The 27,312-nt window shown below is 38.6% G+C and overlaps 1 protein-coding gene across 1 annotated transcript in view; it reads right to left on the minus strand.

Moving 5' to 3' along the window:
• Window positions 1-1,760: 1,760 nt before the first annotated feature.
• Window positions 1,761-27,312, minus strand: part of Crispld1 (cysteine rich secretory protein LCCL domain containing 1) — a 31,668-nt gene continuing 6,116 nt past the window's right edge. The window contains exons 2-14 of the mRNA XM_059255674.1: window positions 17,939-18,057; window positions 17,501-17,633; window positions 16,547-16,662; window positions 15,632-15,732; window positions 14,118-14,258; window positions 13,667-13,727; window positions 13,495-13,561; window positions 13,164-13,294; window positions 11,284-11,327; window positions 11,124-11,196; window positions 7,798-7,873; window positions 4,439-4,569; window positions 1,761-2,158 (exon numbers count right to left, since the gene is read on the minus strand). Coding sequence (XP_059111657.1) covers window positions 2,107-2,158; window positions 4,439-4,569; window positions 7,798-7,873; window positions 11,124-11,196; window positions 11,284-11,327; window positions 13,164-13,294; window positions 13,495-13,561; window positions 13,667-13,727; window positions 14,118-14,258; window positions 15,632-15,732; window positions 16,547-16,662; window positions 17,501-17,633; window positions 17,939-18,057 — 1,245 coding nt within the window. The 3' untranslated portion in view covers window positions 1,761-2,106. The remainder of the gene's footprint in view (window positions 2,159-4,438; window positions 4,570-7,797; window positions 7,874-11,123; window positions 11,197-11,283; window positions 11,328-13,163; window positions 13,295-13,494; window positions 13,562-13,666; window positions 13,728-14,117; window positions 14,259-15,631; window positions 15,733-16,546; window positions 16,663-17,500; window positions 17,634-17,938; window positions 18,058-27,312) is intronic.

Genomic DNA, 27,312 nt, shown 5'->3' on the forward strand with positions numbered 1-27,312 from the left:
GCTGATGGCATATTGCATGTTTACTGTTCTCTTTTGCCACATCATATGTAATGTCTCAATTAATTCTTATCACCATCTCTATAAGACAGTACGTGTCTCATTTTACAGGTAAAGTGATAGAGGGATAAAGACCTAAATAGGCTACCCAAAGATGTACTACCTTATGAAGAAGTAAGTGTTTTTACAATAGGTTTGGATTTTCCTAGGCAACAGAAATTTTACGAAGGGAGCAATTCTATCAGGGTTTGTGGGATGCACGCACAGAAGAGGAACGGAACAGGATGAAGGGATGGAGCTGGGAGGAGATACAGCCACAGCAGGGCGGATCCACCATGGAGCTGTAGACTAGGGACCAGTCTGAAGGACCTTATGCCTGTCAAAAATGATGGATGTTCTCCAGGGAGAACTGAGACCAGAACACAAGAGAAGAAAGCCACACACGCATAGGAAAGTTCTAATTAAACACTTGTATACAATGTCCTTATGAAATCTAGTTCTGTGTGTAAAGAATGCATCCCAGTAAGGAAAAAAAAAGATATGTATTTGTGTGTGTCGGAGGGAATCCCAGGAAATTATGCTTTATAACTCTTGATTACATTTTGAACAATTGAACTCTTCAATTTGGCTTATTTATAAACTACTTTTCTGAAACTATTGTTTTTGACATTTTTCTTTTGTATTACCCAGTTTTCTTGCTTTCCCTGATCCCTGCATGCAAATTATCTCCATTTTACCTGCTTCTAAACACCTACTCATTTAAAAATATTTGAATTATTTACTGCCTATTCAGCTCTTTCATAATTATAACCATTACCTTGTTGTCTGATACTTTTCTTCTCCTTTGTGAAATTCGTAGCTCCCTCTTATTCAAATGTTCCCTTGTTATAATGTTTCTAAATAAATGACTATTTTCCTAAAACAGAGAGCTACATGAGTAGGTGGACTTCGCGGGCTTCTGCTAGTAAGCACTTATTTATACTGATGTCAGTAAGTCAAATTTAGAAAAGTAAAATCAACTCTTCTCATTTATTTAGAGGAATTCTAAATCAAAGCATGTGTGTAAAAGTGAAAATAACCTTTTGAAATTGATTCATTTTAATTCATTTAATACATTTATGGGAAACAAGTTCACCAGCAGAAAAAAAATACTAACATTTTACAAAATTTATGTATCAAAGCACAATACATTTTCACAGAAACAGACATGTCACCACCAGAGGATCACACTAATGGAAGGTTTCTACACAAAGCCATTTGCCATTATGAAAACCAGAGGTAATAATAATGTAATGCATCCATTCATCCTCATTAGACTGTTTTATTATACTTCCTGGCCTGCAGGAGTACTTGCCAGGATACAAAAGAAAACCATGGGAACTCAGTTCTAACAATGCTAGCAAGCGCTGGCTGCCACCTCATCCTCCAGCTACTACACGATCACCAGGAGTGTTCTCACAGCACTACTTGGACCTTACTCCACATACGACTGAGGCCATTTACAAGGAACCAAATATTTTCACTTGGAAATGAAAGGATTATTTTATACACAATAGCAAGTGCAACATCAGGACTTAATACTCTGCACAACACAACTTGACAGCAGAGAAAAACTGCCCAGTCCTAAGGGCAAGGCAGTTAGAGATTTAGGGTAGGTAAGAACATAGCATTGGACTGGTAGAGGGACTTAAAAGTTTTTTTTTTTTAGTTTTAGGGTTGATTGCTTTTCAATGCACCAGATAATTCTCTAAGGGCCATTCACATTCACTGTTTAGATTCACTTTATTAGTGGCATATACAAAGCACCATATAATATAATATATGAAATGTAGAACATTACGACTATGTAAAAAACTGTAGAAATAACTGCTAAGAAAATATAGCAATATTTAACACAGGATTTCTAAAACCATTAAATGTTCATTACTTTCCCCAAAGCTAATGTCCCATGTTTTATTTTATAGACTTTGTTTCTTAAGAGTGACATGCATTTGCACTCTGGGGGTGGGCTGGCAATACTTGCTTTCTTCTGTACAGTTACAGTTCTATACAAATTTCAGAATCGTGGCATGTGGCGCAGTCTTTCCAGTCTCTTTCCGAGTGCCCCCGTCACACAACAGCAAATACCCGGAATGCCTTTCCTCCTGTAGGGTTCTGTAAACTGCAAGAGCACAAAAGATACATTGAGGTCATCTGTACATATAATCCTCCCAATAAACCATTCTCTCTGGGGACAGTCAAGCAAGTAGCTCCTGAATCCAGATGGGCCAACGGTGTCAGGCTGCCATAATTTACACCTACTGGGAAGCTCCAGTGAGGATGACATAATCCTCGAGATCTTGGTTGCTTACTGGACTGAAAATTTACTAAAGAAACTTGAGAAGCCTACGGGGAAGGAGAGCAGCCGCTATACAGTTTCACAGCATCTGAAGCATGTTTTCACGCATTGCCTCCTTAGATTCTAAAACAGCAGAGTTCAGCTGCTATTTCATTCTGTTGTGGAGATTTTGAGACTTGACTTTGCAATTGGTTTATCTCAGTTGCAAAGTTATGTACAACCTAAGCTGGCAGATACTTAAGCAAAGCTGTAAAGTATTAGCTTACTATCATTTCCTAACTCTAATACAATCATGAATTATAATACCATCATGTTGTCTAAGTTATCATCGATAGTTCTGAAAAAAAAGTCAGTGAAATTTAATGTGCAAATTTGGAAAGACCTAAAAATTTCCACAGTAAAATGGAAATTACTTTTCTCATTCTCTCTCTCTCTCTCTCTCTCTCTCTCTCTCTCTCTCTCTCTCTCTCTCCCTCTCCACCCAATGCCATTTTGGAGCTATTTTTATTTAAAGCGGACAGTGAAAGCAATACAGAACTATTTGTGTTTATTCTAAAAATATAACTTATTTGCATTTTTCACAAAATTTTGTTTTGTAATAATTTAAAAAAAACTTAAGGATGGACACATTGACTATTTCTAAGGACAAAGTGAAACACCTTTCTATATTTATTCTCATACAATAAGTAGGGAGAGAATTTTAGAGGGAGAAAATGACTACACTCATACAGCTAAGCACACTCAATGCACCCATGGGCCATGCCAGGGGTCATGCAAACAGGAGAGCAACCCAAAGTCATCTGTCTTTTTGCAGGGCACCGACTACGAGCTCTGGAAAGTGTATGTGTCTGTAGTATTTCTTTGTAGATAGTGATATCATGGGCAAATCTGCACCTCTGAACGTACAGAACCAGTGTTAAACCTAGAGCTTGACTGTTACATGACCTGGCATACATCAATTACTTAACCAATCTGAACCTCAGCTACCACATATATAAATTAGGGTTCAGACACTCAACATTATTCAGATGAAGGATCCACCAGAGACAGTCAAAGTGCTGGGATATTCACAGTAATTAAAAATTAAATGCTATCCTCAGTTTTGGTAGGATATTACTTATCCTTATCAGTTTTAAGTGTGAGAGCTAAATGAAATCCACTTAGATTGTAAAAGATATATTGGATTTCATAACTCAGGAACCTATTTTATATGTTCTGCCTGATTAGGAAGGTCATGAGCCAAGCTACAGAAAGTTGCCTTCTCAACCATAGTCTCCTGATATAATCCCATCTGAAAGCAGACACTCAGTGTGTGTGTATGTGTGTGTGTGTGTATCTTAATTGGGGATGGCAATCTGGACTCTCTACGGGATAGTCTTTGAGTTCTTAGAGAAACTACTAGCAACCTGAATCTTCTGCTATAATTTTGAAATATGATTCAGGAAATAGCTAAAACGTAGACATCTGCGCAAATAAATGGAACTTCACAGTAGTTCCATAAACACTGAGGATTTTTTAAAATTCACTAAAATTCACTTCTTTTAATGTTTATTCACAGTTTATAAACTAATTGATAAATTTTTCCAAGTCATAAAATTATGTGCCACTAATGAGCTGAATGGCATAAGATAGCATGAAAGAGTTCATTTACATCACACTCAGCATCCAAGTTCAAATCAAAAAGAGAATTTGTTTCTAGGGAAAATAAGACTCGTTGTTTTGGTCAAATACTTTGTCAGATAACTGGATTAGAGAAATACTCAGTGCCTTGCACACCTAGAAAGAATTAAATATGAAAACTAATCTAGAAAATCTGAAAGAGGATGAAGGCAATTTCCTTTTTATAAGATCAATTAACAAAAGAGTAGTTCTCCGGGTAATCCGATTTTCATGTTGCTTTTTCATAAGCCTGCAGGAGACATCCACGTCTGGTACTACAGTTCCTCTCATCCCCGAGGGACCAGAAAGCAGCCATGCAAGGATTCAAAAGAAACATGCCCTTCAGCCACTTAGACGCCGCTCTAAGTAGAACTGTAAACGAGCAACAAATAGGGCAGACCACAGACTGAAATGTAAAATAATGCACGTCTTGTTCGACTTTACCTTTCTGAGAAGATTCCATTTTGAAAAGAAGCGGTGTACATCTTTCTTTTGTCCACAGGCATGACATCCACGTAACCACCATGATTTCGAACCACCCCAGCATGCACTGCTGCTCTGCAGATACTAGAGAGCTGCAGAAGCAAAGACAATAGCCACCATTAGGAAGAAATCCCCTGCTGGACTTGCCTAGCCCATGCTTCTATAGTCTGAGGTCTCTGGCATCTGTTTGTGCAGCCAGTAAACAGCTGTTAAATAATGTTTCACACGTAAAGGAGTGCTTGGAACGTCATACGTCAAACCAATTTTCAGCAAGTCTGAATGCAGAGGCTAAGAGTAGCTGGCATAGGGAAACCTCTCCACCACCTAATATTGGAAACACTTGTCCTGTCCCGGTAACAGAGTTTTATAACCAAAGCAATACAAAGCAAATTATTTCCTTTTAATCCTTCAAGCACGATTTGCCATTCATGTCTTAGCCTTTGCTAGCGGCTATGGAGACACAAGTGATGAAATGGTCACAATATGGAGGAGATGACCTCACTTACATTCAGATTTGGCATATACACAACTTGGCCATGGCTCTGCCCATATCCAAGATCCATTTCCCAGAATGCAGGCTTACATGAACTGGAGATGCATTTGCCCTAATGTAAATAATCCATGCACAGCTATTCTACTGTGCCATGCTCATATACTCAGCTATAAAATTCAAACTAAACAGAGATTATATGGAGAAAAAGCCTTGTTTAATGTTACAGGTCCAAATTTTCAATGTTTAAAACTACTGTCTTCCAAAAGTCGAATCCTTTCCTTTGGCCCACGGAAGTCTTCCCTCGTTCCAAGTACTGGCTTCAATCAAAGTGTTCTGTGGAAACGTGTCAATAGCTGGGAACCGAGGCAATGCTGCACAGGACATACACAAAGTGCTTCAGCCCCCCACAATCCACTTCATCTCCCTAGTCTTTCCCCAGCCTGTGGCAGGCCTCCATTGGGTTATCTCAGTTCACATGTGGATGGTTTCATAAGGGTTTTGAAGTTCACGCAAGCGTGGGTGTCAGCGGGCCTGACCTTGCTTTATCATGGTGCTCTGAACTCTGTGGCATCAGTCAGTTCTTATTAGCTCCGAGAGCCTGAAGATCGGGGTGTCTAATCCTTCTATTTATGCTCTATTACAAAATGCTGTCTGTCAAACACTGTGTCCCCTCCCTCTGAGGAGGAGGCACCTCACTCAGCAGGTTACAGTCCAGACCGCATTGATCATTGCATCCAGGACAGATGCTGCTCATAGATTAAATTAAAAGTAATTCTCGGCACATTTCAGTGTTCTTCTTGTTTTATTAAAATAGTATTATCAGCACTTTCTCCTCAAGGCAATGAAAATGTTTGCATATGACATTCACTAAAATCCAAGCCCTGTAGATGTTTTTAGAGTACTGTTTTGCTTACAAGCATACAGTCAGCAGGCTTTCTTACTGAGTTCAATGGTAATATTTTTCCTATCCATACTTTAGATGAATATATTATTGAAATGATACTTTCATCTGTGAATATAGTAGAATTTTGAACAAATGCAGAATTAATATGGTTTGTAACAAGCTACAAAAGGAGTCCATAGTAGCAGAATACGCAATATACTACTAGCTCTGTAGGCAGGAAGAGAACAACATGGAGGGGAGACAAAGCCACAGGAGGAAGCTGGCTGATTCCCCCATACCTTGCCACACCAGCTTTCACTGGAGACACAACACATTTTGTGGGAGCTGAGAAGGTTGGCAGGCACAGTCTACAGCTCTGCTACTACTGTGTGATAGAAATCTTTATACTTCCAACTCACTCTAGCTACCAACACCTGTCGCCTACACACTTCACAAAGAGAGGACTTGAAGATCCTCTTAGGGTGGAAGCTCTAGCAATATCCCCTAACTAGCAAGAGATGCCTTAAAGGCAGAGGAGTGGGGAGGATATTTTCAAAGACTTTTATCAGATATGACTAAAATGAAAAACTTTTAAATTCAAGAGAAAACCTGCAAGGAACAACGTCTTTTGCACGTTCTAGGTCCTGACTAAGCACAGTTTGACAGACAAAAGCAACGACTGAATTGCCCAGCAGCTGCCTTCAAGGAACTTGTTGATTAATCATAACAAGGGTCCCCATGCCTAGTAAATAGGCTAGTGTGAGAAAAGGGGCGGGGAGTAATAGGGGTCAAAATAAGGACGACATCTTCCTAGAGTAGGCAGCTCACTATATACTTCACAAAGAAAGTGGTGATAAGTGAGAAATAATGAGCACGATCATGACAGAAAAAATTCAGAAAGAGAATGTTTCAGATGCAGGAGGATGAGCAAATTCCTGGCACCAAACCCAGGCCTGGAGGCTTAGCAAGGACATCAAAAGCAGGACTGAACTGGGAAGGGATTGGACATAACTGATTGTGATAAGAGAAGTGAGGTGAAGTCCACAATCCAAGCCACCTTACGCAACCAATTTTCTAGAATGTTCCACTGAATACATACATCAACAGACTACTTCCTACTTTTGTTTCTGCAACTCTAGCTTTGAAATCTTCAGTGCCTTTCAAATATCCACTGAATGAAATCTGAATTTATCAGCATACAAATACAGACTCTCCCTCTCTCCTTCCTTCTCTCTCCGCTGCCCAGAGCTCACCAATGCTGTCTCCTGTGCCTGCTGCATCTACTCTTCCTACATATATATTCTCTCTATATAGATACATTTTATTTTAAATACATAAATATTATATATATATATATATACATATATTTATATATATTCTATTCCTACCACTGGAACAATTTCCCTAGAACCCTTTAGCAACCAGTACTATAGAACTGACTTGCAATGAGTGTATCCATTCTGAAGCTATCCATACTGGAGCTCCTTTTCTAAATGCCCTAAGGTCACACATTACAATGTGTTGGCAGGTCATTCCCCTTCGTATGTATTTTAATACGTCATCTGGTTTTGACCCTGTATTACTTGTCAAATGCATCTTTGGCAATGAGCATATGACGCATATATCTGACAAATTATTAACTTTCCAGTTCACAGTTCAGACACAGAAGAGTCAAAAGATAAAACTGGGGAGAAGCAAACTGCATTTTCCTTTCCAAGAATGCTTCCAGATTCTCTTGTTAAGTGTCTGATACATGGGCAAGACATGAGGAAAAATTGGTCAAAATAAATAATTACACAAGCATATTTTATATAAATACTGGTTTCAGTGACACTGATGATTAGCTATTCTGAAAATAAGTGTACCAGTTCAGAAACGATCCCCTCACTCTGTGTAGAGCCTATATTCACACTTAAATGAGTACATACAAGGTAGCATACTTACATCAGAATAAACTCTGGATCCAATTACGCGAGCATAGTGTGGATTTGCCTGCATACAGTTGCGAGGACAATACACTCTGGAAAAAAATAAATAAACACATAAAGTAAGCTGGTAAGTTCATTGCTTCTTAGTAATAAAACCAAATTCCTATATAGCAATAAAGTCAACAATGTAGGCCCTGTTTACCTTAATCTCCTCTGAAACAGATCAACTGCAGAAACCAGCAGTTGGCACAGTGGTTTCTTTCACTCACTTCCAGGTTTTAACAAAGATAGACTTTTTCTGTTTTGTTATGCTTTATTTCTTTTACATTTGCACAGAAGCCTTCTGACTTGGGAACTCAAAGGAGAAAGAAACATGAACAAAGCCCTGTGGATCTGAGTTTGGAACTCAGTGTCAGCAGAATTTAGTAAATGGATGGCGTGGGAAATCACCATGACTGCCTGTCACAGTATGCTTCAGAATATGCTTTTCTTCTCTACGCTCACATCTTTGGTGTCTTGTTCAGGTTCATGGTCTTAGTTTCATCTACAAACAGTTAATTTCCAAGTTGACATCTCCAGCTGGGACTTCTCTTATTTCCACTGAGAATCCCTCAGCACTTCCACTTACATCTAATAAATATCTCAGACTTATCTGGCATGAAATAAAATGTATCTCTCATCAAGTTGTGTTCTTCTGTGGGCTTCCCATCACAACACAATGCAATTCCATTATTCCAGGAACCTCTGCAGAAGCCTCTATTGTACCTTGGTTCTTCTTTATCTTATACCTTACATTCAACTGGGCAGTAATACTTATCAGTTATACTTAATACAACCAAGATCAGGGCTTCCCTAAAAGAACTTAAACCATGGTAAGTACAGACACGATCAGCCACTGTGTAACTTACAGCAACACCCTCTCCTATGACCTTGCCTTACTTGGTCCTCTCCAATCAATTTACACATATTTAAGCTGAAAGATGCAAGTCCAAATATGCCATTTATCCCCTCCAATTATTCCAAAGGCTTTCTTCCTCACTGAAATTACGTAAGCAGATCCTTACAATATGTTCTGTATGTCTGATAAATTTATATATGGCTCTTCTTCTACTTCCTTTTCACATTCTAATGAAGGATAATTTTTCCTCAAACATACAAAATATGCTATGTGCTCATGCCTCGGGGCCTTTACAGTTCTCTTCTCCTTGCATGGAATGCTTTTTCTCCAGATAGCCTACTGCCATATAGATATCTGATTGGCTGGACACATTTCTTAAAAGCTTCCAAAAGCTTTTTGTTTTTAAATTGAAACATCTCATCCATAATAATTAAATCCATCCCTGGAGTTCAAGATACTATCAACTGATGATTTAAAAAAATAACCAGCTGCTTCTTTTTGATACTCTTTCTGTGTCTCCATCTGTCTGTTTGTCTGTCTGTCTGTCTCTCTCTTGCATGTGCTGTGTCTGTGTGTGTGTGTGTGTGTGTGTGTGTGTGTGTGTGTGTGTGTGTATGTGTCTCCCTCACACCCCAAAACAGTCACTTAAAGGAAGTATAAACTAAAACTGAGAAAACATCATTTTACATTGTGTATGAGACTTTCAACATGATAGCTATATGTTGTTATATACTTGTACATGATCACATCCATGAGTTTTCTATTAATGTTAATAAAAAGAAAAAAAACTGAATTGGATTTACCCTTACCAATTTAGATACATCTTCCTCAAGAAACAGATTTAGTTGTTACTAAAATTAGCATAACACCGTACAATACTCTATACTGTAAACACTTCATAGAAAATGTAAGTCAGAAACATTTCAATGTAAGTAACAAATGACAATTGTTTTGAGGATTGATTATTATAAAAGAACTTATCTGGGGTTTCTGAGAAATGAAATATGTCCCCACTGACTAGAACTGGTCTCCTTAAATCTGAAAACTGCTGGATCTTCATTCTCCTTCTGTGGCTGTCAAACCACCTCCCTCGCCCTAGGCTCAGGCTGCGTGGATAAACTGTCCCTTACTCCTAACTGGCTTTTAACCTGCAGAAGATCAGTGTCAACAGCTCCAACTTGACCTCCTTTCTAAGTGGATAAGTTCACGTGAAAGAAAGATGGGGAAGGATGCTTGTTTGGCTGTTTTAATATCATTCCATGTATTACTAAGAAGGGGGTGATCTAATAACCAGTCCTTAACTCACATTTACCTGTATGCTCTGAAAAAAATGTCAATGACTCATTTTGGTATTCAATAGGTATTTATAATTCTAATTATTTACATTTAAGGCATATAAGGTTTCCATTAATATTGAATAACTATTTATTGTCTATTTAATAGTTATTTGTTTCATAGTTTACTTTGGGTTGTCTTGCCAGATATGGAATCCCCAAGGACATGGTTCTTCACATTCTTTTGGGGGTAATTTCTTTGAAAGGATACAGGATAGCTATGTCTAGGTGCAAGATCAGTTGTCCACACCACATCTCAAAGAGAGATATTTCCTACAGTCAGAAAATGAAGAATCTTATCCAATCTTATTGGCATTATTTTCACTTACCAATTGCAATTATATTCCTCAAATATAGGAACTAGATAGTGATGTTAAATGTGAATTGTGTTTGTTTCTATTGGAAGAACTTGTCATAGAATGTATGTTATTGTTAGCACCACATGTACATGTTGAAGTCCTAATCCACGTTACTCTTTGGAGACAGGCAAGGCCATTATGGAGATAATTTGGCTAAATGAGATCCCAAGAGAAGAGCCCTTATCCACTTGGATTAGTGGCCTTGCAAAAAGGATAGACGGGAAAGAGCTCTTCCCGCCATGTAAAGCCACACAGTAAGTGGACACCTATAAGTTAGAAAGAAAGCTACATCAGTAACCAAGTCAGGAGCACCTTGTTCTTAGACTTCCAGTCTTTAGCAATGTGACAAATCAATTTCTGACGTTTATACCACCCAGTGTGACTTCTTATAACAATAGTTCACGGGAACTAATACAAACTCTAGGTAGCACATATGAACCCATGATCACATGTGTAAGTTCTGACACTATGGAATGGCCAACCCTTAAGTACAGTAGGGGTACTTGTGTACATGAAGTATGTGACGTCTTATTGCTCCCTTTGTGTACATGTAGTATGTGATGTCTTGTTGCTCCTTTTAGGTAGCAATTTCAGATCATAAACAATTCTAAACCCGAAAAGAACCAGAATTTCAGATAAAAACAGATATCGCAAGACCAAAGTCATACACATTAAGTGACTATGTAGGTGCACGCACAGATATGCATGTATCTATTTTTATTACATGAAAGAGAAATGTGGAAAGCTTTACCTTGGACAATGTGAGGCAGGTTTATGAAATGGACAGAGCTGTTCCACTGTAGTTTCACACGTCACAGCTTGAACTGAACAATTAAAACATGAAACAAATGAATCCATTTCGAGCAAAACATCCCACACATGGTAAGAAAACAAGTAAGAAAAGAGCTAACCTGTTACTTTGGAGACTGTGAAGGAATTAGCAGAATGATATTTGCTGCAGACAAAAAAGAAATGTCAATCATTTGCATATGGACAATCGCAGCAATGTAACTCCTGATACTGCTCAGGTCTTTATCTTTTAAACATTTTTACTAAAGTGTCTGGACAAATAGTATAAGCCCACATCATCTATTTCACAATAAACCTATACACTAATGGCCTTTATCCCCAGAACCAATTTAAGCCTTTACAATAATCAATATAAGACAAAAAAAAAAAACCCTGAAAAATAACAACTGTCTTAAAGGGGCAGTGGTTATTCAATTATTCACTATTGTAAAAGTGTATACAGAAAATGAATGAAGCTCTTCTTATTGTACGAATCATCCAGAAAAGGGGGAATGTAAAAATAGGGATATCATTATGTATTAAAATTTTAACTGGTTTACATACACTCAAACTTTGAAAAACTCATTTGTTATTGAGGTATGGCTAATTTGCAATGTTATTTCAACATACTTCACTCTTTAAATTCTTTGTTTAGTATTTTTTTTTATTTCCTTTTTATTTCCCCTCTATTCCCCCCTAGTTCTTGCTCAGCATTAAAGATGCTAAACCTTAATATTATTTTGTTTCCACCAGTTTCAAATTCAATGCTTAATTAGTAATGTGATCTATCATCAGCCAGTGTCTGTTTTACTAATGACTATTATTTATTGATGATGGTTTATAAATTTCGCTAAGTGAATCAATTAAGAGCATTGTACTAAAAAGAGACATTGCCAATGACTGAAACCACACAGCTGCGTGGATAGCAAGTCAGGACACTGATTTGCAAGGGACACCCTAATGGATTGCTTTCAAGACAACAGAAGCTCTGGCTGTTCTGGAACTCACTGTGCAGACCTGGTTGGCCTTGAACTCACAGAGATCCAATTGCTTCTCCTTCCCAAATGCTGGGATTAAAGGCATGCACCACTACACTCAGCAAAGAATTCCAATTGAATCTGTGAAACTTCTTGCAGTTGTACACTTACAAGGAAAGAGTCTCTGCTACAATTCCTAAGGAAAGCTTTCTATGTGGAGTTCACTGTTCTTTTAGAGTCTATGTTACAATTCCTAAGGAAAGCTTTCTATGTGAAGTTCACTGTTCTTTTACTTAGAAGGAAAAAGACACTACACAATGATGTCTGAAAGACTACACTGCTGTACCTTAAAGCACATATGAAAATGTACCATGTTTTAGAATGAGACACACTATACTAGATTTGGGAACCACTTAAAAAGTGAATCAATACTCTTCACGTGTTTTAATTTCACAGACATGAGAGAACATGCAATGAATTAGTCTTCTTTGGGGTATTTTTGACGCAGCTGAAAATCTATTGCTTAACCTTAAAAATTGGCTATAATTGAAAAAACACTTTTGTTTTATATGTAAAAGAGTTTAGCCTACATATGTGAATGTCCATCGTGGGTATGCCTGGTTCCTGCCAATTCCACAAGACAGACTCAGGTCCCCTGCAACTGGAGCTACAGACAGTTGTGGGCTACCATGTGGGTGCTGGGAACCAGATCTGGGTCTGATGAAAGAGGAGCCAGTGCTTTTAAACAAAGAGCCATCTGTCAAGCCCTGAGAACTAACAATAAATTTACATGTACTTATGGACTCTCTTGACAATTCGGAATTTTATCATGCCCTTAAGCAAGAAGATTTAGCTTTGAATTTGGAGGCTTTTCCCATCTTTTTATATGTGGGAAGTCTAAGATAAAACAAACCCTGAAAATCAGCAACTGCTCTCCCATAAATTCTATGCTTGGGTCAAAAGAAATGTTAGCTCGTTATTACAACTTCATTTCATCTGATAGAAAAGATCATTCAGCTGCTTACCCAATTGTCTGAATGCCATTTCTGTTGGACTTGATGAAGTAATGCTTTCTTCCTTGTCTAGTGACGTCTACCCATCCGCCTTCATTGTCTATTATCCCATAGTGGATAGCAGCTCGGCAGATACTGGATTGCTTGCAGAGAAGGAAGAGACACAGGATTTTAAAGAATTCAAGTTGTGTATGAAGAAGCAAATTACTCGGCATATGACTTAAACCTAAATAAACATTCCCAGGAAAAAATATCTACACTTAACATAAGTTGCATGTTCCACACTGAAAACAGATACTACATGAAAAGATTGTATTGCCAAATAATTTTCATTTCCACTTACCATTTCATAATGGACACTTCCAATGACTTTAGCTGTACTGTCCAAGCAGCCTGCAGGGCACTCATACCTAAGAGATTGTCATGGGAAGGCAATGTCAGTTTCTCTGCACACAGAATGCAAGCACTTCTTTTACATCTTGTCTGCTGGTGCTGAGGCTCACAGTGATGCCTACCTGTTGCAAGTGGTCCCTTTACACTGGTCTCGCAATCTCACTTCGCAAGAGACAATCTGAGCTAGAAGGAAAACAAAAATACCAAAATAGATTCAATAATTCTAAAGCTTCTAAAGTGAGTTTTATGTATTATGAAAACATGCAAGGTTTTTGTTTTGTTTTAGTTTTGGTTTTTTGGGGTTTTTTTTTTTTTTTTTGGTGGTTTGGTTTTGGTTTTTTGAGACAGAGTTTCTCGATGTCGCCCTGGCTATCCTGGTACTCACTCTGTAGACCAGGCTGGCCTTGAACTCACAGAGATCCACCTGCCTCTGCCTACTGAGTGCAGAGATTAAAAGCGTGCACCACCACCCAGCTGAAGCATGCTTGTTATATTCTGAAAATGTGCAAATAAAACTATGGCAGTTATCATCCATGCAAAGTATAAGCGACTGATACGTGGTTAAGGTCTTACACATCTGCTGGGTGCTGATGACTTCATTTCTGTTACTATCATCCGATCTTGTCCGAACATGTGTGTCGTGGACCTGAGCCTGCTGCCGCTCAATTTCATTGGTTTCTTCTTCACGCGGGGTGTAGTACCTGTCTGACCCTTCTGTCAGAGGGAAAAGATTAAAAAGTACGGATTTTATTTATGTGAACAAAATAAGTTACTAATAAATGCTTTTCTACACCTGCTAAGTAATTTAAAACCAAAAATTCAGCACTATTTTGGCACAGATTTTGACACAAGTTCATGGTTCTGTGTACCGCACCTAAGTGAAATTCACACTATAGCCACACGCTCTTGATTTTTTCATGTTAGCACTTAGCTAGCTAACATTCAGTAAACTCATCTACTTCCAGTATGGTATCACTGTTTTGTTTTCATTAAGACACCATGAAACTCACCTTGTTCTCTAGTAATATCAGGGCTTAGGAAATGCACACTTCCCCCTTCAAGGGTGGGTATGCCCGTATTATCTGTTACAATGTCAATTTCCATCATTTTTTCTTTTAAAATAAACTTCAAAATGCAAAGATTTTAGCTTTAAAGACAGAACAGTTTCTAGCTTGGAATTTTAACTCTGCCCACCCCTGGTTTGGCCTATCTCAAGAACTCATCAGTGTGGTGGTGTAAAAAGGTACTAATTTTCATTTGTGTCCATAATCTCAGAACCCAGAAGAAAGGTGTGAATACAGAGGAGTGTCAGGTTTAAGAGGAATACATCAATCACTGGTGAAGGGCAGAGAGGTGGTAGCTTTGGGAATGGGGAGTACCAAGACCATCACAGAAGGACGGCATGCTACAAAGTGGAGAGGAATTCAAACAGGATAGGAATTCATACAATATGGAGGCACAATGGGTGTTTCCTGTCTGCTCATCACCATTAAGGAGTATTCAGTCACTAAGGAAAGCAAAGACATGTCTCTCCATGAGCACTGAGCATGGTTCAAGTCTTTCCAACACAATGATCCACATCAATCTTCATTATTAATCAAAAAATAGAAAGTAGAAGGTAAAATGTGACCACATAGATGCTCAAGTTCATGACATTTCACAAATCTTTGTCATATGCATTTTATCCACAGGCATTATTAATAGGGCCTTATATTTATGTTTACATGTTTTAAAGACAGGGTTTCAGCTATTCCAGGCTGACCTTAAATTTGCTGAACAGCTGAGGATGACTTGGAACTCTTGATTCTCCTGTCTCCACCTTCCTAGTGCTGAGATTAAAGGTGAGTACTATTACTCCTGGTTAATGTGGTGCACACCTTTAATCCCAGCACTCAGGAGGCAGAGCCAGGTGGATCTCTGTGAGTTCCAGGTCAGCCTAGTCTACAGAGCGAGATCCAAAACAGGCACCAAAACTACACAGAGAAACCCAGTCTCGAAAAAACAAAAAATAAAAAAAACATACACAATGATACAAAGCTGGATAAACAGAGGTTTTCAAGTGGAAACTACAACCACATAACACTGACCTTTGTAGCACAAGTTTTCTCTACAGCCTCCTCCAAAACTGGGTGGGCAAGCTGAGCAAGGCCTTCCATGCTTGTAAGGGGCGTGGCCCCACCAGTTTCCCCTAAAGAGATGATCCACTCCATTAAGACATCTTATAGATTATTAAGACATTGCAAATATCATGACGTAAGTATTTCGGGAGTAATGATACAGGCATCTTAGAATAAAGGCCTTTATATATTTTAGTATGAATTCCTTTTGGTCTAGGTTCACATACAGTTAAATGTCTCATTAGTTTGAAAACTTTCTAAGCAACTAGCATGAATACTGTTAAGATTTAAAAAAATCAAACATTAACAGAAAACTGAATTCAGAAGGATATTCACCCATCTCATGTATACTAATAATTTAAATCTGATTCTCAGAATGGTTTTGTGAAATTTTAACATAATCATTCAAGTCTTCTTTACACAGATAAAATATATGTATTTCCCAACTAACGTGTAGCTGGCAATCTCTCATCAGAATTACTAAATATTGACTAGACCAGCATAACAAGTAAAGTTGAAAAACATAAAAATGTGTTTACTTTCTTAGCACTTGGGAGGCAGAGGCAGGCGGATCTCTGTGAGTTAAGAGGCCAGCCTGGGCTACCTAGTGAGTTCTGGGAAAGGCTCCAAAGCTACACAGAGAAACCTTGTCTCAAAAAACAAACAAAATGTTAATGTCTTTATGGAAGATCGAAGTTTCAATTTTCGCATTCCCTTTAAGCACTGACTAATGCACTGAGCAACTATAATCACTGCCATTGGAGATAAACTGAGTGAAGCAATGCACTCTACGAATAGACCTTGAAAATGAGAGAAATCAGGATTATAAAACTATTTTCACATTAAGAAAGCTTCCCCCAAGACACCTGTGCCGTGTCCACTCACTTGGGAGAGTAATTGCACACCAAGTAGACTGCCTTGGGCCATATCTGCCCCCAGATGTTCATGTTGTGGCACAGATTGATGGCACAGCCTATCCTGCTGCTGGTTGCCCACACCACCTGTGGTGGAGAAAAGAGAGGCTCAGGCAGGGCTGATGGGAAATGAGACAGCAGTGTGTCCAAGAGAAACGGGTAGAAACGGAACCGCAGAAGCTAACACTGATTATCCACACCAGAGTGAGAAGTGTCAGACAACTATCTTGCCTGAGCTTTGGGTTTGGGATTGTTATTCAATTTACAAAAGAAATTTGCAGGTTAATAGTGCTCTCTGCAATGCAGTGTCAGCATTTTCAAAGCACAAACTTACTAAATAATTCAAAGCTACACCTCCCTCTTATGCTATGAAGGTTTCTATGAAGACGCTTACTAATCAAAGTGACAGAACTCTCTATCTCAGACAAGAAGCAAAAGTGCAAGGCTCAGAGGCCTTCCGTTCAGAAACCCAGGACAGCAGTGACCCTGGTCTCCTTGAGCCTGCCTGCCTTTGTTCAATTTAGAGATTAGAAATACACCCAATGCTAAATGTGAATGGAAAAATATATAAGCATGCATTATAACTTCTGCACATATGTAAATAGTAAATGTCAATGGTAAAGTATATTTTTGGCATCAAATTGATTTAGAAGATGGCAAACTGTTCCTCGACTATTATCTATTGGAGCCATAGTAAAGTATTTTCTACATAAAGTCATTAAAATAACCTTTTAAAAGAAGTATTTAGACTTCTGTGATAATGTTATTGCTTACAGAAATTGTTTTGTCTATTCCACAAGATTAACAACAATACAAATGTTCTTATATAATCACATTAAATAATACAAGACGCCTGCTCATATGTTCTCCTGCAGTTACAGTAACTGAATCTGGAGGAACCGACTGTAGCTCCCACAAAGCATACCTGAGTGTAGTGCGTGCACACAGGGCCAGAGCATCGGAAAGGGCAGTATGGGTTGCACTCATGCTCATACGGGTAGCTAAAGTCTCTCACTTCATCATACCACGCTTGTACATGAAACGTCGGGGGTCGATATCTGGTAGAAGAAAAAAAAAAATCACAAGGAGCAAGAAAAGTTGGAGAAAATATAAAACCAACTTAGATTGACAAGGCTTGACAGAAAGCTCCCGTGTAAGCTACAAATCCCAAACACACAAACGATGCAAAAATAAGCTGGAATGTCGGTGACTCTTCTGGTAGTGTGTTAGAGTTTTCTTTGTTCTGTGATTAGCTCTTTGACTCTTAGGTACCAAACATTAGAAAGTTTGCAGTGATAGGTTAACAAACATCTCCTTCATGACATCTCTGTTTCCAGAAACAAAAGGCTGTGCTTTCCATTACCTTCCCCAGTGCGCTCCCAAGTTCTGTCCAATGGAGGGCAGCAGGCTTGCTGGTCCATGCTCCCACAAACAGGTTTCAGCCCAGGATTCTGCAGACCTCTCCAGCTCCACATCCCATGTCTACAGGGAAAACAGAATATACACAGACATGCAGTGTGCACACCGGACATTCCTTCAAATACAAATTACTGGGTTCTTGTTTTCTTCTTTCTTTATTGAGTGAAGACATTGGTCTGGGTGTTTCCGCATCTGTCACCCTGAACTTTTCCTTCCTGCTCAACTTCCTTGACTACATCTTTCCCTCTTCTAAGGTGCCTGCACATTTTTAGAATTGCCAAAGTGATCGCAAAGGCATTTACCTGTCTCATCTCCCTAAAACGCGGCCAACAAAATCCCACGGGCATCTAGTTCAAGGTCTCCATACCTAAAGCATGTTATACCTGCAGGGCTTGATCCTGGTCTAAGCATCCTTTGGTTATTCGCCAGGCAGAACTCTATTCTTGGCTTTCTATCCTGCATTACCTAACATGGTTTCCATGTTACCTCTCCAAATCTCCCAGAAGTAAGTTCCACCCGCCTGGGTGCTCTCAGAGCTTTGTTACATTCCTTTGTTTGGCAATATCAGCCTGCATGGCAATGTTTATTTACATGTCTACCTCTCCCACGAGAGTATGAATTGCCTGGAGGTAATCATTCAACTTCTACTGGTAGACCTTTAGTCTATTTTCTGTGTCCGTTATATAGACACAGTGACAAATAAATACATGTTGGATACACGAAAAAATAATGGAACTGACTACAATAGAGTACATATGATACTTATTTACAAAATAATTTATAAAGAAAATACAAATTGATAACTTAATGAGTTTTCCAAGTTCTGGATTTAGTGTCCAAGTTGTTACTGATTCAGAACATAGGCACTACACACAATATTAAAATCACAAAACCATGTAGAACTGAGCTCACCAGCACTTTTTGAACAGGACCCCACATGACGAAGGGACAGAAAAACAGTCCCAGGAACGGAACATTTGAACAGTTTAAGGGACGGGGTTGCAGAAGAGCAGACAGGAAAAAACAATACACAGGTATTTACACACCTCAAAGTCGATTGGTAACTGAGGGTAAGCGGACAGGGAAAAGAAATGGCGGAGCAATGCAGCTATCACCAAGGCATAAAGGAAATCACAGTCACTTGTCTGTGTATTCCTTTGGTGGGATTTCACAAGACTGCAATGTGCACACCAATAGGACAATGACATGCACACGAAATAGAGTGTAAGAACACACAAAGGCAGTTAGATCTAACGAAAAATACAGATGTTAATAACGACATAGAACAATGAGAGTGATAAAGATTCTAGAATTATTAAAACTCAAAGGGAGAAAAACAATGAAATGGTACTTTTTAAAAGCCAAGAAAAAGCCGGGCAGTGGTGGCGCACGCCTTTAATCCCAGCACTCGGGAGGCAGAGACAGGCGGATCTTTGTGAGTTCGAGGCCAACCTGGTCTACAGAGTGAGATCCAGGAAAGGTGCAAAGTTACACAGAGAAAACCTGTCTCGAAAAAACAAAACAAAAAAAAGAAAAGAAAAGAAAAAAGAAAAAAAGCCAAGAAAAATAAATCATAAAGGCGAAAAGATAGCTAATGGTGAATTCAACTTCAACAAGACCGAAGAGATTTCAAGAGTAGATGGGCAATGATGCCAAAAGAGAACAAGACAGAAGGTTCGCTAAGTAGCAATACATGGATAAGAGCAAGTCCAGATCAGTGACGGAGAAATCTGGCCATAGAGGCTAGAAAATAAATAGAAGACAAACTCAAGCATGTTGACTTCCCCACCATTTTAGAAGAGAGGTAATGGAGAAGCTAAGAAAGTAAGGATCAGGGTCCAAGGAAACTTGTCTGCTGCTTGTGATTTTAAAAGCGGAAAGAACCATAATAGGACCACAGCTGAAAGGTCTCATGAAGAATCCCTCGGCCCTACACACACACACTCACACACACACACTCACGAACACAGCTGTGCATTCACATGCATAAGCACAAACATGTATACTCCTGTGCGCACACACACACACACACACATATATATATATATATATATATATATATATATATATATACGTACACATTCATACACACACACATACACATGCACACACTCATGAACATAGGTGTGCATGCACATGCATAAGCACAAACATGTATACTCATGCACACACTCATATATACACGTACACATTCATACACACTCACAGACACACATGCACAAACACATACAGGGATGGAAATTTTTCTTCCTCATTCATATAATTTTTCATATATGAGTATTTCTTCTTTTTCAATTGTGGATTTGAAATATGGAAAATACTTTCATAGTCACAAAATAAAATTTTACATTAGATAAGTATATTCTTAATATACTATACCTTTATTATTTACCCAAAATACAAAAACATTTCTACATCCAACCAAAAACTCAAGAGAGGTAAACAATACTTGGTTTTCACTAAAAACTTTACTTTTACTCTGGATTGATATCAAATATTCCAAATTACCACAGACATCAAAAGTATATGCTGCCAATAAATATTTATCAGGTAAGTACTTTATTTGCAGATATAAGCTATTAATTAATTTCATTATTTGTTTAAGTTAAATAACACATTTTAATTTACTATACAAAATATTCAAGTCACTGTTGCTGCCTATTCAACAAAAATTTACATAAGAAATATGAATGGATACTTCATTCACGGGCAAAATGCTGTCTTCCTTTTGTACCCAGAAAATTTGAAAAAACAATCACTTTCCAAAGCAATCAGATTTTCAGGCAGAGTCATCAGGAATGTAGAGTGTCCTTAAAAGACAAAAATGTTTTGTCTCCAATCTTAAAACTTGGGTTTCCCACAGTGCGTTAAATCACATTACAAATCCACACCAATCCATAGGTTTCCCAGGAGGCCAACCTCATGCTAAAGGAGATTCAGAAACAAGAGCAAAAGCACAAACAGAGCATGTGCTGATTTTTAAGTACTCATCCTATGCAACCTATTGTAGAATGCCTGTCTCCCTGCCTTCAATCAGAGCCTCGGTGACTCACTTCTAACAAATGGAATGAGGCCCTGAGAATTCTGGGGCTAGGTTATGAAACAGAGCTTCTATTCGGTTCTTTTCAGATACATCTTGACTAACTTGAGCCAATACATTATGCAGCCAATCACAGAGGAAAATTGGCGGGAAGGACACTGTGGAGGGACCACACAGAGGGAGCAGCAGCTGTGAAAGTTCTTGGCCCAGGCTTGAGACCAGAGAAAGTACAGCCCCTCAGGTGATGGTGGCCCCGGTCCAGTAAATAAGTGAGAGCTTCACACCCACCACCCTCTCCTAAGGACCACCCAGATGAGCCCACAGGAAAGTCCTGGAGACTACTGAAAGCCAGTTTCTTCTTGCTTTGCACTTGACTGTATACTCTGGGCTGCGAGGTTTTCCATAGAAACTGGAACTTTTGAGAGAAGATATTCAATTGCTACTAACTCATAAATCTGCGTTTTCCAAAACAGTGTTTATATCTGTTACACAGAAAGTGAAATAAAATTTAAAACATGCTCAAACATGTTAGACTAACCTTCCTTAACTATAAAATCTGTCAGATGAAATACAAAGTAACTCAGTACATACTGTGGATAACTCATACGTATCCATATATATATAAAACAAAAATTAGTGAAAATAAGAGGCCATGAATTTGAAAAGGCCTTGAGCAAGGAGGAGTATATGGGAGAGCTTGGAGATAGGAAAGTGAAGTGAGGAATTATGTGATCACTTTATAATCTCAAAAAAAAAAAGAAACAGCTTATTTTAAAGGCATCAAGTATTTTTATAACCCATTGAAAATAAGAGAAAAAAATCAACAGAATTCATTTATAATCATACCTATATAAATATATTCACAAAATCATTTTGGACTGTAAGAACTACAGCAGAGAATCATGTAACTAAATTTAACTTTAAATCAATATTCAATAAATATTAATTTGTAATCATTTAAAGTGATTATCTAATTTAATCATGCCTAAGTGTCTAGGTCAAGACAAACAATGTAAATTTAAAAAATTTTCCAGAATAAAGGGCTGAAAATATAGCTGTCTTGGATGAATTATTACAAAGCCCTAATGACAGCATAGTACATATATGTGTGCTTTTTCGTACATGTGTATTTTCGTTCTACAACATAATATTTCAGGCTTTAAGATTGCCAATAATTTATACCCATACTATTTAAATGTAGGTTGAACTCTACACATTTCTATTTAAATTCTGGTTGTAAATCAAATCAAGATGGCTTAAGAGGTTTGTTTTTTTTTTTTCTTCCTCTGAACTATTCACCCAGCAGTAATTTGAAGTCAACCTATACTAAAATTATCATTTCTTCATAAAATGAGTGCATGAGGTATGTTGAAAAGAAAAACATGGTTATTTCCCAACTACATATAACACACACACACACACACACACACACACACACACACACACACACACATACACACACGCCCTATGGGAGAGAGCTGTAACAACATTCCTTCCAGTTTGGGAATGACTTCAGGTTTTAAGGACTCTGGTTTATTTGTTCTCAAGGACTCTGTAGTGAGAGGGGACTCAGTAGCCTCAGAGGCTGCAGAGACTGAGAAAGCAGCATTACCCTGAGACAATGGATGTTCTTACTAGGGTTTCCTGGAAACCACAGAGATGTAAGGCGGGCTTCTCTCAAAATCTACTTTCAAACAAAGCCTTGATACCATTACAGAAAGCAGCAAACTAACCATTTAGAATAATGTCTAAATTAAGTTGAATTTCTGAAATGGAAGTTTAGTACGCAGATAAACTCAACAGACAACTTCAGTGGTCTGACATTACACGAATACCATGTTCAGCATCAAAGAGATGCAGGAGACAGGACAGACTATCCTTGTGGGGTAGAGCAGACATTAATCTGATACCATTCCTACATTTTTATACAGAATTTGTACTCATTAATCTCACGTCACTGTCAAGGCCTTTATAGCCCGACTTTCCTCCATGCTGGCCCTCTACAACTTACACTACCAAACTTTTACATGTTTAAGGGGCTTCTTGTCAAAATGCAAATGACAACTCAGTTGTACAGGAGAGAAGTTCTGACATGTCCAACACCTGGAGTCAGGACCAATAAGAACACAAAGCATCAGAGTCCACCCCTGTCCATTCATCTTTCTTGGATGCTGAATTCATTAGTGTTTCTTCAAGAGGACTGGTCATTCTTTTTTCTTGTCCTTAATTACTCCAAACATCGGTCAAGAAATGTTCATTCCAACAATCTTTACTAGACCACCCTCTCGATATGTTTAAACACATACTTTATCAACTGTTATTTTTCTTCTTTCTCTGTCTCCATTGTTGTGAATTTTAATTTCCAGATGATGCTGTACTTGGAAGTGTCTCATTTTTTTTTAAAAAGACTGAAAATGAAAAGCTCCTTCTTGGATAAATTAGTGAAAGAAAGCATATGGAAAAAAATAAACTGAAACCACAATTTACACAAAAAACTTCCATTTAAATCAAAGACATATTAGAATCATTCAAATGTAAGTTTACATACTTTCAACAAAACTATCTTCATAGTCTACGCTATCTGTATTAATAATTCTTCCCCAAAATGATAAACTGGTATCTTTCCAGCTAGTGGGAGCTACATAAATCCTACATCCTCTGTTTTCCTTGATTGCTAGGGAAGTAAAACCAGTTTGATAAACAGAATATTTTCTATGAGACTTCTAGGGACTGCTGAGGAATAATTTTCCCTGAAGAGTTAAATAATAAATAATAATAAACAAGGACTATGATACTTTATATGTATGAGTATGAATAAATGCACACAAACATATGAATATATATTTCATATTTATATATTGTGGATATATATATATATATATATACATATATATAATGGCTTTCAAGTATTTCTATTTGATCATCTGAGAACAATTATGATAAGCAGTCTTCATTTATCTCTGCACAGCCATCTCAGATCCTGCTATGTTCTGTGCTTCAAGGCTCAACTCACACTTAGCTGTTACCTGAGCTCACTTGTTCCTTAGACTCTGGCTGTTTCTAATCAGTGGAAGACAAAGGGTAGTCAGAGAATATATTTTCTATCCCAAGCCAACTCCTTGTCCATGGTGACTGTGTCTTCCAATATAGCTCTGCATCCCCAACCCAGGGTCCCATCCCTGAACTCTGAGCAGTGTGAAACAAGTGAGCTTGCAGTAACTCAAACCCCACCTGCATTTGACTCCACCAAGCCCCTTGCATAGAAGAGACAAAGATGCTATGTCACAACGTCCACTCCCCATCACACCCTCTTCGTCCTTGTCTGCTCAGACTCAGCTGATGGATTTTACTCTAGAGCTCACTAGGAAAACCAAAAGCAGTCACACAAAAAAGAATCTCTTTTCTTTATCAAATGAACCCAACTGTTTCCACACTTGTGGCCTCTGACTTGCTGCTGGAATAAACGAACTGACGTTGTGGGGGCGATGCTTCCTCCCTCCTACTCAAGGTCCTTCCCTTAATGTGATCACACTTTCTCTTCAAATGAAGAGCAGAATCTTTGCCATCGTCCACATTAGTCACCCTCCCATTTCTCTGATCTTCACAGCAACATCTCAAGGAGTTGAGGTGACGTCACCATCTGCTCAGCTCCCTTTTCTCAGCTCTTCAGTGGGGCTTCTGGGCACACTTCACTGCAGGTATTCTTTTACTGAAGGTGACCAATGGCTAGCATGCTAAGGAAGTCACTGTTGATTTGTCTTCTTCTCAACAACACTGAAAGATTGTTGCCTTCTTTGTCCTCTCCTCCTGCCTTAAGAGACAACTGAGGATGCCATCTGTCCCTCCACTCTGGATGAGTCCTTGCACCCAGCTCCTGGCGGCCCTTTCCTGTTGGTTTATCAGCCTCGTGCTGTGTTTCAGACTCAACCCAAAGCATTCAACGGACAAAGATGTCCATAACAATCTTCCCTTGGACTCAAGCTGCTCCACACAGAGATAAATCCTGACAATATCTATAATCATTCCCTTATTTTTATCTCAAGCCCCATCTCTTCACTGAACACTGAATGGAATTAAGGATGACATGGCACTTCAAATTCAGTCTTGTCCCCAAAGACCTTATGATTTCCTCTTCACCTTGTCCCATTTCCCCTTCGGCATCATTCTTGACCGTGATTATATTTGTATACATGAATATTTTTCAATTTTTCATGAAGGTACACAATAAAAACAGCTGAATATGCAGAGATATTGCATTTTCTTATAAACTGTCACTAGGTTTGAGACGCGATCTCTAATTGAAATTGAAAACTTTTGGCCTGAAAAGATTTAGCACTGTGAATAGTACCAGCCTATATAAAATGCTGCTGATTTGGAAAAAAAATGAAAAGACATGCTACTTTCTTCTATCTAATTCTTCTTTGAACCAACCTTGGAATATCTCAAATTTCTAGTGGCTCCCACACAATCAAATACATCATAAAGCATCCTTGTTCTCATTGCCTTAGAGTTCTTAAAGTATCATTTACAAGTTACTTACATTTCTGCTGTTCTCCAGTTAGTATTTGGCACAACCCATCCTCATTGCTCCTATCCCAGTTCCTAACTCCCCATTTTCTTTGCAGTTCCTTCACACTATCCACACCTCCCATCTTCAGAAGAAGTCAAGAGCTCATGTCTTGAATGTCTCTATCTATGGAGATCTTGGCTCTCTTCCTGACTTTACTGTCTGAATGCTCATGAACCATAACTGGATATCATTCATCTATTGCTGCACATCTTAACCACATTCTAATAAATTCACTTGAATATCTATGTAATGTCCAGCACTGAGCTCCAGCTTCCTATAACAAAAACTGTTCTATACAAACTATTCCCCATTTTAAAGAATGGTACCTCCAATGATGCCAGTCCCTCAAGGACACACAGCCATTTGCCACATGCAAAGCAACAATAATACTTTTTTAAAAATGAGCTCAAATGATCCACCCATGATAGCACAATGACAATCTGAACAGAAATTGGCCTCTGTGCTGTTGTGCATATCACGGTAAAATTTTTTTTTTGTTTTGTTTTTCGAGACAGGGTTTCTCTGTGTAGCTTTGCGCCTTTCCTGGATCTTGCTCTGTAGCCCAGGCTGGCCTTGAACTCACAGAGATCCTCCTGGCTCTGCCTCCCGAGTCCTGGGATTAAAGGCGTGCGCCGCCGCCGCCGCCGCCGCCGCCGCCGCCGCCGCCACCACCACCACCACCCGGCTAACGCTAAAGTTTTCATCTTCTATTACAGAGAGAGTAAGAGACAACTTTGGATTTGGAGAGAGGATGTCAGACCAGGTAGGAAAACAACTAACTATTCTGTTCTGAAGAAAAAAAAAAGCTGGAGTGTGGGTTCTGTCTCCTTTAATCTTAGAATTGTGTTGAATAGCATGTAATCAGTGATTTCTAGAATTTTCTCAATGTTCTTTCTGAAAGTCTTTTCAGGTTTGTAGGATGCATAATGTTTTCCATTCATATGCAAACCAGAGCAGAAACTGCCACTAATTTTCAAAATTCTGCATCACAGTTTGGACAGATAGATCTTTCACCAGGAGAGGGAATTCCATCTACTGGCTGCCTGCTAGCCGAGTCAACTTTATGTGTCTTGGAACAAAACTTCTTTGAATTTTTCAGGATAAACGAATTGCCAGGAGGTAACATTCATATTCCTACCACTTCTCACCCCCTCCCCACTGCAGCCCACCCCTGGTCACTGTCGACTGGACTGCTGCTGCTACATCATCATAGTGATGCACAAAGTTGAGTTCCAACCACCTACACACCATTTCCAGTGGAGCCTGGAACAATCCTAAAATCAGTTTGTCTTCTATTCAAATGCTCAAATGGCTTTTTATACTGACTAAAGGTGACCCATAACATCCTCCCAATTATATCTGTCTTCATTTTCCATGCCACTTCCCAGGCATACTTTCTCAGCCACACGAGGAAATTTGTGGATAGTAGTACAATCCCCACTACCTTTTCTCTGCCTTTTCTCTCTAAAGGCCTAGATAAGGGGCTTCTATCTGAGAGAGAATATTTAATTTAATTTAATTTAATTTAATTTAATTTAATTTAATTAATGCGTGTTCTCCACAGTTGTCTCAGATATTATCTTTTTCATTCTTCCTCCTATGCCTTCATTTAACACATATAGTTTAGAATTTAATAATATCCAACCACAAACATTTGCTGCATAGGCAATTCTTTTACTGCAGTGGGCACTGAGTTATAAAGAGAAAT

Source organism: Peromyscus eremicus, chromosome 2 (assembly GCF_949786415.1).
Source record: "Peromyscus eremicus chromosome 2, PerEre_H2_v1, whole genome shotgun sequence".
Taxonomy (NCBI): domain Eukaryota; kingdom Metazoa; phylum Chordata; class Mammalia; order Rodentia; family Cricetidae; genus Peromyscus; species Peromyscus eremicus.